General features: G+C 39.0%; 1 protein-coding gene across 4 annotated transcripts in view; it reads right to left on the bottom strand.

Annotated features, from left to right (window-relative positions):
- Window positions 1-13,718, bottom strand: part of PLD1 (phospholipase D1) — a 199,049-nt gene that overhangs the window by 115,428 nt on the left and 69,903 nt on the right. For 3 of the 4 annotated variants that reach the window (XM_070406795.1, XM_070406794.1, XM_070406797.1), the window contains one exon: window positions 135-325. In XM_070406795.1, the coding sequence (XP_070262896.1) occupies window positions 135-294 (160 nt within the window). In that variant the 5' untranslated portion in view covers window positions 295-325. Of the gene's footprint in view, window positions 1-134; window positions 326-4,089; window positions 5,260-13,718 lie in introns of those variants that run through there. The other variant, XM_070406796.1, reaches the window with a different exon arrangement.

Below are 13,718 nucleotides of genomic sequence, written 5' to 3'. Positions count from 1 at the left end.
TTAACGAAACAGTCTTAGCCCAGTGTTATGACATCAGTGAGGAAGATCAATCATTTGCTGGTTATTTCAAATCTGTGCTCTGCCAAGCCACCCTGATAAACTCCCTTCTCCTGGCTCAGGCCCTCGGTCTTTACCTTCCTGTGTCTTGGGATCGCTGGGAGACACATCGTAGTCCACCTCCTCTCCCTCAAAGTGGAGCTCCCGTGTGTCCAGGTTTTCTATCAAATTACTCATGTCAGCAGCGATTTTCTGCAGCGCAGATATATTTACTATCGGCTCAGTTTTCAGCGACATGCTGGCTTCGGACAGGGTAAAAGCAAAGGGGCTGGGAAAGAAGAAAAGGACTTATGATTTTGGTTAAATAAAATCCTATTTGCAGTTTAAATCCAGGTTTAGATACAGCATATAGAAACAACTCTATGTAAGCCCCGGTTATCTCAAACAACCTCTCAATTTATCTTCCTGTTTAACATGAAAGGACTCCTAGCTTATAAAGTAAACTGGAGTTGGATACCTAACTGGAAACAAGCAAGATAAAGAAATACCACATTGAGTAAAGGTTAACATATATCTCATCCAATTTTATTAACCTGGATAAGTGAAGAAAGACTCAAGGGGAGATTGGTTTGGGAATGATTATTCAAAAAAAGGAACTGATTAACTCAAATACATGGTAAAAACAAAAGAACATAAAAAATAAGCAACTTGAAACATTTTTTTTAAACTTTATTGTCAAAAGTATTACAAATGTCCTCCTTTCCTCCCCATTGATCCCCTCTACCTTGCTCCCCTCCACTCCACTCCCCAGGCCTTCACCGCATATTGTCTGTGTCTAAGGGTTATTTTTCTAAAGAAAATGTAGGTCATTTTATAATAATTTCAATATGTAAATTTTAAAATAATTTTTGTGACAGCATAACCTTTCTACATTTCCTCTGAAGGTGACATTCGAGGCAAGGTGTATACTAACTTTTTGAGGTAGGTTTTGGCCATTACATGAGTTATACTGATGTACATGTCTTGAAAGGTAATTGATTAATATACCTTTTCCGAAAGATACAAGAGGTGCTAGAATTATACTTCTCTCCTTTTTTAAGAAAACTGGTTCTATTTCATTCCGACATTTAATAACACAAGTCGCTGCACATCAGTGCCCAGGGAAGAGGAGTTCATATCGATTTCATTTTTCATTTAAAATACTGAGATTTAAGCCTTGAGCATTGTCATCAGAGTTGGATGAAAAATCCGTCTTGCCTGAAATAACCTCTCTGTTACAACCAGGACCTGAAAGAGGAGGGCTCTCATACCTGTAACTCCTTCACACATGCTCATCTATTACTGCAAATCACAAACATTTACTGAGCACCCATCATTCACTTTCTGTGAGATGCAATGAGTGAATATGCAAAGATAATAAGGCTGGTCCCCATGACTAAGGAATGTCTGACGTGGGTGAGGGAAAGAAGCTACATAACCTCAAATTCATCCCTGGCCTCCTCCAAGGACTTGGCCTTCTTGAGAATGGCATGTGCTGAGTGAAAGACAGCTGGGTTTTGTCCTGCAGGTGCTATCAAAAAGCTGGAGGGCTCTGCAGGAAATGCTAAGAGATAGTCTCTGGAAACTTGAGCAGCATTTAATGTAACTCAACAAGTCTGTAAAACCCTATACTGCTGTGTCTGATAGAAAGAGATCTTGGCTGGGAGTAGAAGAGAGTGATTCTGGTTTGGCCGGATATATGTAATTAACATAACTAAGTTATATCTGAGCTATGTGATCAATCACGTTTCTTTTTCTGTGTTGGCTGAAAGGAAGCCTGGAGCCAAATCTGTGGCTTACTATTAGCAAAATATAGGACTCTCCTTGTCTATATTGCTCCCCTTCAACATTCTCTCCCACTTCGAATTTATATGGTCATAACATACTATTGCTTAGCATCCCCTGGTTTAGTGATAATACTTTATATGTATTATTACATTGAGCCTCAATAATAAATCTGTGAAGGGTTATTTCTTTTGAAGATGACAAGAGTTTGTCATCCCTCCTTTAGAGATAAGGAAACCAAGGCATTAACAGATTAGGGTAACATGACAAATACTTTGGACAATCTGGTCCAGGTCACGTAGGAGAAGGGGTCCGAAAGCAGTTCTCTCTGATCCAAGAGTTGATGTTCTCACCCTTGGTCTTTATCTTCCTGCACATTTTGTGTAGATATATAAGTGCCCCTGGGATAGATGGAAGTTTTAGTAAAGCAACATGTTCGGGCAAGGAGCAAACTCAAATGAAAAGAATAGGAAGAAATGGATTTCTCCTGCAGCTCAGCACCAAAAGATGAAGCCATTTAAACTCTCAGGCCTTGGTTTCCTCCTCTATAAATTAAGGAGGTTGAGCCATTTCATCTCTAGAGAACCTCTAACATTAAAACCCTAATTATAGGAAAAAGATGCTATAAATTGTTCAGCCTCCCTTTACAACATAATTCACATAAATAACCCTTCTCCTGTACCAAGAAATTAAACCAAGTAGTTTTCATATAAATAGGGGAAGCAGGTGGCAGAATGTTCTTTAACCTGCATAAGTTAATTGAAGTCTGTTAGGCCTCCATTAAGGAGCTGTTGTTTCTACTCACAATTAAAACATTTATTTCCTTCCCTCTCCATTCAATAAACACTTATGAGATGCTGATCATAACCCAGGTCTTGCTTTATTTAAAATGCAAGGCAATGAAAAACTTTTAGAGGAAATGAGACAAGGAAAAACAATTAAGAAATTATATCATCTCATTGCTGTCTGTGAATTCATAAAGCATTTAGGTATTTTCTATTGATTAAATGGACTTATGATTAACTCTGCCAAGGTTCTTAGCATAGCAAAGGAAAACAAGGGTTACTCCAAATGACTTTCCCTTTGGACAGAGTGTTAATGTTAAAAATGAATGTTAAACTTAAGATGTACAGAAACCAGAATAATCCATACACGGTATCTAATTGGAATAAACACTACAGAGTCACTGGATCAAGCTAAAATAAATATCTTATTTCTGATAGAAAAGAAACATAAACATGTGAAAAAATTAAAGGAGAATGAGAAAAGAAACACAGGAATCCTCTTATTTATCCTCAAGTGTTTACTTGTGCTAAGCACAATTTTAGTGGTTATTTTATTTAATACTCACAATGATGCTACCTGGTATTTATGATTGCTCTGAAAGATTTAGTTAAGTAACTTGTCCAAGGCAGTCAACTTGTGTCAGTGTTGAGTTCATAAAGCAGACCTGTCTGACTGAAATCTCATGAACTTGGTTACAGAGGTTCAAAATACTAATTTTATGTTATAGGCTTGAATGTCTATAAATTAATCTTTTATATGAAATTTAAATTCTATAACAACAAAATATATTCTCTACTTTCATCACCAGATCTTGAAAAAGACCCTAGTAGCCCCCCAGTCATTACAATTATGGAAACAACATATCCCTACAGCCTCCTAAATTTCTTCTTAGCCTTTTATTTGTATGGTTCATAATATCTTATAAGATCATGTGGAATTTCAGTGAACCCAAAGGGTTTACAGATTTGTTCATGCTTTTTTTCTGAAGACTTTACCATTTAATAATGAAAAGTGAACCAAATGATTTGTCCATCACTGCCTTCACTTGTGTCCATGGTTGCTTAGTGTTGACTCCTCAATCAACAATTGCATTGCTGGTATCATTCTTAAATATCAAGCTGTAAGGCCATCTATACTCCTAGTCAAATCTTCATTAATTAGCCCTGTTTTCTGTCAGCTAAAATAATCTATAATAGTGGGTGAGCAGCTGCCACAGTTACAGCCTATCTTAACCAGAAAGAGGATAAGGGCTGCAGTGTTTACACTTGAGATAATGTAATTGATTTTGTTACCTCCTTATAAAATTATACTGCAAGATTATTATCTCTTTTGGTACCAAGTAGAGATGGTGCCCATGGAGCAATAACAGCAGCTGTGTTTTATTTCTGTTTGCATCTGTATCTGGGAAGTAAATAGGGTTGTGTGTGTTTTTCTGGTGTTGAATACTGGAATTAAAAATCTTTGCAGGGAACACTTAATTACCTCCAGTTTTTCAGTGTTGAAATCAGAGAAAGCTAGAGTTTTCCTCTGATCTTAATTTTCAAAACGATTGCGAAGTAGAACATCAAAGGGAGCAGATATTTTCCTTTCCAAATAGCCCATACATAAACATTGCCTTAGACAAAATACAATAATAAGATTATCAACTGTGACTATTAATATTAAAATAAATATTAGCATTAGCTAATATTGGCTGAGTATGTGCCATATGCCAGGCATTGTACTAAAGAAATTAATTGCATGATCTTATTGAATCCTCACAACAACCTTAGGAGCTGGGTCCCATTGTTACCCCCATTTTTAAGATGAGAGGCCTAGAGAGGGTGGGCAACTTGCCCAGGGCTACTCAGCTGGGAAGTGACAGAGCTGGACCCACCCTGGTTTATCTGACTCCGAAGTCCAGCTATTTACCCAGCCAGAGGTGGAAATGGGGTGGCAGCAGGGTTGACACCAGAAGACTATACTCCTTATTTTACATATACTTGGAATAAAACAATTCAAAAGGGGAACAGCAATAACAAAAACCTCAAGATTCATTCTGTGAAAATAACCGTGATTTACTTCTTCTTTTTCTTTTTTTTTCTTTTTTAATCCTCACCTGACAATATGTTTCCATTGGTTTTTGATTTTTAGAGAGAGTGGAAGAGAGAGGAAAAGACAGGGAGAAACAAGGCCCGGGAGGAGCCTGCAACCGAGGTACATGCCCTTGACCAGAACTGAAACTTTGGTCCGCAGGCTGAGCTCTATCCACTGAGCCAAACCGGCGAGGGCTATGATTTAGTTCTTGCTTTCCTTCTAAAATAACATGCAAAAGTCCCCCATTGGTTTTCAATATGTTATTTGTGCTTACGAAGAGAAAAAAATACAATGGATTTTTAAACCAAAAATCACATCTTAAGGTATGAATGTACAATGAATTATAATTAGGTCATTTAAAACCAAACTGAGCCATGAGGATTTCTTGTTTTCCCATTTTTCATGTTGATAAAATTAATTGGTGGATCCATACTCCATCACCTCCCCAAACACATACAGCAATGATTTGTATAGAACTGACTTGTTCCCTGAAATGAGAAATTCATGCATGTGGATTCAAGTACTAAACTCAATCTCTAGCGATATAGTAAGTCTTGGATAAATATTTCTTGAGTTTAGCCGACTTTGGAAAAAGTAAATGATACCATATTTCACATTCCATTATATATTTTGAGAAAGTAACACATTGAAAAAAAAATGACTCTTGATGTTTACTAGATTTTTGAGGGTTGTTTTTTTTTTTTTATAAAAAAGAACATTAGTTCCATAAAGATCTATAAAGTGCTTCCTATGAACCTTGGACAGACAATAATATGTCAGTGATATAAGGGACAGGTCAGATGACCTAGCTTCATTTTATGCTTATCATCAGTGTAACCTGGGCAATTAACAATCTCCCAGGGTTCAGCTTCTGTTCTATGAAATGGACACAGTGTTGACTTGCTATTAAGTGTGATAACCAAACACTGTCTTCCCTCTGGGCTTCATATTTAATCTGATCTTGAAGCCACCAAAGCCCAGTGAACTCCCACATACTTAGCTTTCTTTCCTGGTTTCCTATCAAAGTCTCCATTTGGCCTAACACTGACAGTGCTTCTTTTCCCGAGATGTCAAAATTGGAGATGATGGTGCTAAATGATCTGGACTTCCTGGCTCCACAGAACAGGATTGGAGCCCGTGTTCTCTCTTTTCCCTACCTAAAGACAACAACAAATCTACAGTTATATAAAGCATTTTTAGCATTAAATCATTTCTCGATTCTCATGATTTTGCCTAAATTCTTTGACCTCCTTGTTTGGCCTTTAATCGCTACTATAAGCTTTCTTAGTCATTTCCTGTGATATGTCCTAGGGTTAAATAGCACCCTATTTGCAGTACTAACTAGCTTATTCTACTTCATCTCAGTCATATCTTTGAATTCAAACAGATGTTTTATTTCCAGAGACATACCCAAATGTGAAGAGAAATTTATGTCTATTTCAAATATGAGTGGAGAGGAAAATATTACCTGTTATTTATTAAATGCCTACTTTGGGCTAGTCATTGAACACACATTACAAGTATCACTTCTTATCTTTACAACAATCTCATTTAGAATCAAGGATGTGGAGCCACAGCAGCTTCCTGAGGCTGTACCATTGGAGGGGTGGGGCTGGCCCCCATGTATGGACTGCACAGGATGGCTCTGTCCCACCTGCCTCCCTGGCCTCTGCCACTGGCTCAATGGACATCCCCATCACCACCACTCTCACCTCTTTCCTAACACCCCCAGCCATTGTCCTCCTTCCTGGCTGAGGGCTGGCCTTTGGCACAACCTCTATGATATGCCACAGCAGGAGCTCCAGTGACCGCAGTGCCCGGGCTCCACCCACCTCTGGCTAGACCTACAAAGACACTGGCTCATCCTGAAACTTCTGAATTCAGGGAAAATGCTGGAACCTGACTTTCTTAGGAGTTGTGTGTGAATGGTTGTGTGGGGGGAGGGAGGGGACCAAGCCACACAACCTGTGAGAATAGGGTTGTTAAGGATCTGACAGATGTATGCCTCTCTGAATTCATCCTTGACTGACCGAATCATGAGGATTTCTTGTTTTCCCATTTTTCCTGATGATGGAAAATTAATTGGTGGATCCATACTCCATCATCTCCCCAAACACATTATACAGCAATTATTTGTATAGAACTGACTTGCTCCCTGAAACACAAAATTCATAAATGTGGATTCAAGTACTAAATTCAACCTCTAGTGATATAGTAAGTCTTGGATAAATATTTCTTTTCTTTTTTTTTTTAATATATTTTATTGATTTTTTTACAGAGAGGAAGGGAGAGAGATAGAGAGTTAGAAACATCGATGAGAGAGAAACATCGATCAGGTGCCTCCTGCACATCTCCCACTGGGGATGTGCCCGCAACCCTGGTACATGCTCTTGACCGGAATCGAACCTGGGACCCTTCAGTCCGCAGGCCAACACTCTATCCACTGAGCCAAACCGGCTTCGGCGGATAAATATTTCTTATATTTAGCACAGCCAGTCTGGAAGCTATCCTATGTGACCAATCAACTAGCTGAGTTTTGTGAAGCTATATTAATGCAATGTCTTGTATATATCCCTGCCTCTCTTCTCTTCTCCCCTCACTCTTGCTATTCTCAGTAAAGCCTACCGTAGTTTGGGCTCTATTATCCAGGAAACTTGGGCTAGGAACCAGCCCAGCTAGGAACCATTGAATTATCCTATCTCCTGCAGAAATCCATTTTGTGCTGAAGTAAATAGTAGAAATAAAAATAAGCTCATATAAGATCAACCAAAGGACTTGTATGCATGCATATAAGTTTAACCAATGGACACAGACAACAGGGGGGTGAGGGCATGAGGTGGGGGCAATGAGGAGATAAGGACACATATGTAATACCTTAATCAATAAAGAAAAAATAAATAAATAAATAAATAAACTCATATAGTACCTACTTACGCTGCCTATAAGAGACCCACTTTAGCTTGAAAGACACAAACAGACTGAAAGCAAAGGGATGGAAAAGGGTATTTCATGCACATGAAAACAAAAAAAGCTGGGGTAGCAATACTTACTTTGGACAAAATAGTCTTTAAAACAAAGACTATATCAAGAAACAAAGAAGATCCAGCAATTCCACTGCTGGGTATTTATCTAAAGAAACCCAAAGCACGGACTCAAAAAGACGTCTGTTTCCCTATGTTCACTGCAGCATTACCAAGAACCAAGATATGGAAGCAACCTAAGTGTCTGTCCATTGACAGACTAACGGACAAAGAAGAGGTAGTACATAGAGACATGAAATATTACGTGGCCCGATAAAAAGAATGAAATCTTGCCATCTGTGACAACATGCGTGGACCAAAAGTGTACTATACTAAGTGAAATAAGTCAGACAGAGAAAAACAAATACCATATAATTTCACACATATGTTGAATCTTCAAAAGCAAACAAACAAAACAGAAACAAACTTGTAGATAGAACATTTTTGTGGTTGTCAGATGGGAGGGTGTCTTGGGGGGATGGGTGAAAAAGAAGAAGCGATTAAAATGAGCAAATGGCCAGTTATAAAACAATCACAGGAATGTAAAGTACGGCATCGGGAATATAGGAGTAATATTGTAATAACTATGTATGGTGTCAGAGGGTACTGGCTTTATTGGGGTGATCACTTCATAAGTCTTATAAATGTCTAATCACAATATGTTGTACACCTGATAGGAATATAATATTGTGTCTTAACTGTAATTTAAAAGTAAAAAGTTATTTTTTAAAAATGACTTTAAGAAAAATTTTCTTTCACTAGCTCTGAATACTAAATAAAGATTTTTCTTATTGAACACAATGTTGCTTTTGAACAAAAACATGTCGATCACAGATCTATAGATATTAATTCAAGGGTTTTAATATAATCATTTCTACTATTATTGATTCTTTTTCCTAATACTGATCTTTGTATCTCATGATATCAGTCCCAGTTAGCTAGAAGAAGCTATGTTCCCTCATATTGACCTTGTTAAACATTAAAATGCTTTCCAACTATTTAAATTCTGACTCATTTTTTCACTTTCCTCCAAAGGAATGAGCAAACAATCTGTTAGTGTCAGTTTAATTAGTGTTTCAATGATCCATGAATTTCACCTATGAGAAGAATGAAACTGGCAAACACATGGGTAAACTCCTCTAGACATTCTCTGGTGCTAATGAGCTCTCAAATTTTGTCACAGCTACTGGTAAACACGGCAAATCTCAACTTTTTACCTATGTGTAATACTTACAAAAAATGTTTGTTGAGGCAGCAGAGTATCATGGAAAATATATAATTTTGAGTCAACGAGCTTGACTTATGGTAAAACAAGTTATTTACAGCTCTTAAGTCTCAGCCTCCAAATGTGTAAAATGGAGGTAATACTATTAAAATAAGGAGTTATAAGAATTAAATGGTATAAAGTGAGTGGCTTAGAGTTTGGGCTATAGTAAATGCTGAAATAAAGTTTGTAGGTCCTATATCCTCAGCTATTCTAAGATCTATGAGACCTCTGTCCAATATCCATGTATCCATACCATAATTCAGTCTCCTCCTGAATACAGGAATTAGCAGCCAGAGTTGTATTCTGGAGATGGTCTTATGTTGCCCACTGTAGAAAACACTGCTACAAACATCTAGAAACAAAATGGATTAAACTAATGTAGGTGCTCCCTTTCCCACTACAAACATAGAACTGCTGAATAAATTGTAATCATTTTTAGAAAATATGTAGTGAAAGATAAAAGCAGAGAGAGCAGCAACAAAAACAATAATGAAGGAATGCTTTCAGTTTTTAAGAATGAAGAAACAAATTAAAGTCAGATGGATATACTGGAACTGAAGCTGAAGAAGCCCAAAGGGTTTTGATTTTGGATAAAGGGCCTGGGATTACTTTTTCTGTCCCCACATGGCTGTTAGGAGACATGATCTCAGGACTATGGAAGGCAGAGGCCTGGAAGTGAAACTCCTATAAAAAACCTAGAGCCATCAAGAACTATACTATCGGTATAAAAGAAACCAAAAGACGTATGCCCAGCAGCCCTGGGAAGAAACTACATGGAATTGTGGTAACAAAAAAATAAAATTTTACATCAAAATTATCCAGGATCACAACTTCTGAGTTTTAGTAATGGGGGAGGTTTTGCTCCTATTAGATGAGCCATTCCACAGGTAATGACTATAAATTATGGACAAAATATAAAAAAAAAAAAAAAAGCTGCCTAAAGAACAGTCAAAAGCAAGCAGACACTGGAAGGGAATTAATATTTGGAAGAAAGGAATGTTACTGTTTTTGTCTAAGGGCAGACCCAGTCCATGCCAAGTTCGGTAACTAAAACTCAGAAAATCCATAATCTTCCTGGCTTGAAGAACCACAGAACAGGTTTCATGCCAATCACAAAAGCTGAAAAGTGAAGTGGGAAGTCCTGGAAAGAAGAGAGCCACACAGGGGGGTGGTGTCAAATTCTGCATATACTAACCTTTGAATCATGCAGGCAAGAGGTACACCTCAAGGCAACTCAGATCATACTAAAATTACTTCAACAGAGATTTCTGCTACTGCAGAAATATAGAGTGTGTAATATAAGTCCAGCCAAGTTAAATGCCTACTATTTTTCAATACACAAAAAACACAAGCAAAAAACTCTTGAAAGAAACATAACTGAATCCAGAGTTTTTGCAATCTATTAGTCACATGTCACCTACACTTACTAGACATAGAAGAAAAAGAAACATGTGATGTGTTCTGAAGAGAAATGGCTATTGATGGAGACCCATCCTGAGACATTTAATTAGTATCTGACAAGGATTTTTAAAGCAACTATTATAACATGTTTGAGGATATAAAGGAAACTGCTTTTGATGAACAAACTAATAGGAAAATTTCAGCAGGGAAAAAAAAAATCACTAGATGGGCTTAACATCAAAATGGCAATGACAGAAAGAGCCAGTGAACTTGAAGACAGACCAATAGAATTGGTCCAATCTGAAGAACAAAGGGGAAGAATGACTTCTAAAAAATGAACAGACAATATTAAACTCTAGTGTCTAGGGACGCACACTCTAGTGACAAAATTATAACGAAACACAAGGGTAGTGATAATGTGGGGATCAGGGGGTGGCACTGAGACAGAGCATGTGGGAAGGGCTTCCAGAGTGGCTGGTAAAAGTCTGTTTCTCGACCTGAGCAGAGGTTACAGAAGTGTTTGATTTATAATTATGCACTAAGCTATACATTAGACTCTGGACTTCACCCCACCCTTGCATGTTCTCCTGTTACTTTAAATAGCCCCTCCTCCACTTCTCTGCATGATGAGACTTTCCACACTCACTCTTGCTAACACTTTGCTGGCTCTCTTCCACCCCTCCCACAAAGGTACAGGTAATATCTCTCTTGACTAAGTTTTGCAGCACTTGGCTTCTATGTCTCTGGTGGCATAGGAGTATCTCAGAAGTTTGGGAGCATGCCTCATGTTCTCTGTGATACTGTAAACTTTTAGGGACAAGAAGCTGGGTCATCCCCATGAATATATACAATAAGCACTCAAAACTCTTAGCTGGATTTAAAAAATTACTAGTAAATTAAAAATTAGGTGAGAATTTTGAATCTACTAGGTTTAACCTGTTACAAGATCCCCATGTTCAGCCCCCACTCCTCTCCCCTAATCCATCCTTATTCACTCCTTTGGCTTATCTGTAACGAAGGTACAGGCCCTGAGTAGCCACCTGGGTTAAAAACATGGGTTTTTAATTCTGGATTTGCCTTTTATTAGTCTTATAACTAGTAACCTCTTGCTTTACTTATATTACTCTGGGTTTCTCTGAACCTCAGTTCTATCATCTGTAAAATGAGGCTAACCTTACCTAATAGGATGGTCGAGTACTGCATGTAAAGTACTTAACCCAGAACCTGGCTCAAAGTAAGAACTCAATACATAGTTGATATTATAAATATTATGGTTACTATTAGTACCATTACTAGGAAAGGTACATCAATCATCAAATACTGATACGCTAGCCAAGTGGAATGAAAAAAATAAAACATTGGTAACAGACACTAACCCAGAAAAGTAGGAAATTCAATGCATTTGTCATTCCTTTCCTCTCCATCACACAAATCCCAGAATGACCATGTTTTGAACTTGTGTCCAGACTCTCCAATCCCATCCCCATGACTAGCATCACTATGTGATCACAGCCCACTTTCTCCTCTGAGCCTGGATATGGTCTCCTAATTCTTCTAACCTCTGCATGTCAGAGGCTTTAAGCTTCTTGTCTTCTCTGAAAGAAATCAAGTCTAATCTATCTCATGTCTTTAGCATTTGTTAGAAGAAATTGATTAAATTAAGAGTTAATCATACCATCAATGGGCACTATTTTACTGTGTGTGTGTGTGTGTGTGTGTGTGCGCGCACACACACATGCAATCCAATTCAATGAACCTGTATGGCACATGTATTTGGTGGTAGACACTGGGTAAGAATTGAGGATACAATCTTTTTAAAAAATATATATATTTTATTGATTTTTTTACAGAGAGGAAGGGAGAGGGATAGAGAGTCAGAAACATCGATGAGAGAGAAACATCGATCAGCTGCCTCTTGCACACCCCCCCACTGGGGACATGCCCGCAACCAAGGTACATGCCCTTGACCAGAATCGAACCCGGGACCCCTCAGTCCGCAGGCCGACGCTCTATCCACTGAGCCAAACTGGTTAGGGCACGATACAATCTTTAGAGTGATGAAATCAGGATATAACATCTGGTCAGTAACATCTATTACACATGATAAACTTGCTATTTATTTGGTCCAACCCCTTCAATGCACTAAGAGGAAAGAGGCCCAGGGTCACGCAGAGAAAGCAGAGGTGAGCCTAGAACTCTTTTGTAGCCTGCATGTTCACACAAGTCTGTTTCAGGAGCAGATTTTTTTCCCCATATAATGCAGCTTTGGACCATATCCAGGGTGTGTAAGAATGATGACCAGACAGACAGGATAAACCACTTCTGTCTCAGCTGCAGTCAGACTCGGCTCAGTGGGTGTGGACAGGCTGCCAGCCTCACTGGTTCTTGTGCAAGAAACAGCCACTCCTGTGACTGTGACTAAGGAACAGAGCTTTCCAGTGACACCTGACTCTGCCACATCTGGATCTCATCAATGCTAACGAGAAATGGCAAACTGAAAGACAGCCTGTCAGACTCCAGTGAACGGCAGAGAGGCAGTGTGTACCAGCCGGCCCGGCAAGCCAGCTTGCTTTCCAATCGGGCTGTGTTTGGGGGTTTCTCAAGAGACTCAGGATGATGGTAAATCACTCGGTAGGCATTGACTGAGCAACCACAATATGCTGAGCACCGTGCCAGGCTCTGGGGATACAAAACGGCCTCATGCATTTACCGCACCGTGAAAACACGGGCTTTGGGGAAGGAATTTCTCATTACTCCTCTCCTTACCCTATGTATTCGCCTCCTTCCCAACAAAACTGGAGAAGAGGGCTCCTCCTCCCACCTCTCCTGTCTCCCATCTGTGTTTGTTTCCAATCCTCCTCTCAACACGCCATTAATCAACTCCCTTATCAACCTCCCTGCTCTCATGGTTTTCTCCTACGACCATTAAAACATTCTCAAGCATCTCAGTTACATGTATGTTCCCCTCTACCTCTCACTTCTCTCGCTGTGACTTCATAATCAAGCTTTCAAAGGTATTATGTTTCTTTGTTCAGCTGGACTAACCAAACATGCTCCATGCTGTCTGACCGCTCAACCTCCCTAAGGGCTGCTCTCTCTCTCAGCTTTGCCTTCCTCCAATTTCCTCCTTTGCCTAATTAAAGCCTATGATTCATTCAGATTTGCCTCAGGACCATCTCCTCCAGCAAGCCTGCCCTGGCCTCCCAGGCTGGTTTGGATGCCTCTCCTCAGTGCGTGTATGGCATCTCGGTAAGTTCATTGAGAACATTCCTTCCCATTTGGCCTCTGTTTCCTCTAGAAGACTCGCAGTTCCCCGAAGGGAGAGGTCATCTCTAGATCCTTAGTTC

This window comes from Myotis yumanensis, unplaced genomic scaffold, assembly GCF_028538775.1.
Source record: "Myotis yumanensis isolate MYYU_CA2020_CCGP unplaced genomic scaffold, mMyoYum1.0.hap1 SCAF_2, whole genome shotgun sequence".
Taxonomy (NCBI): Eukaryota; Metazoa; Chordata; class Mammalia; order Chiroptera; family Vespertilionidae; genus Myotis; species Myotis yumanensis.
This window is presented reverse-complemented; position numbering and strand designations above follow the sequence as displayed.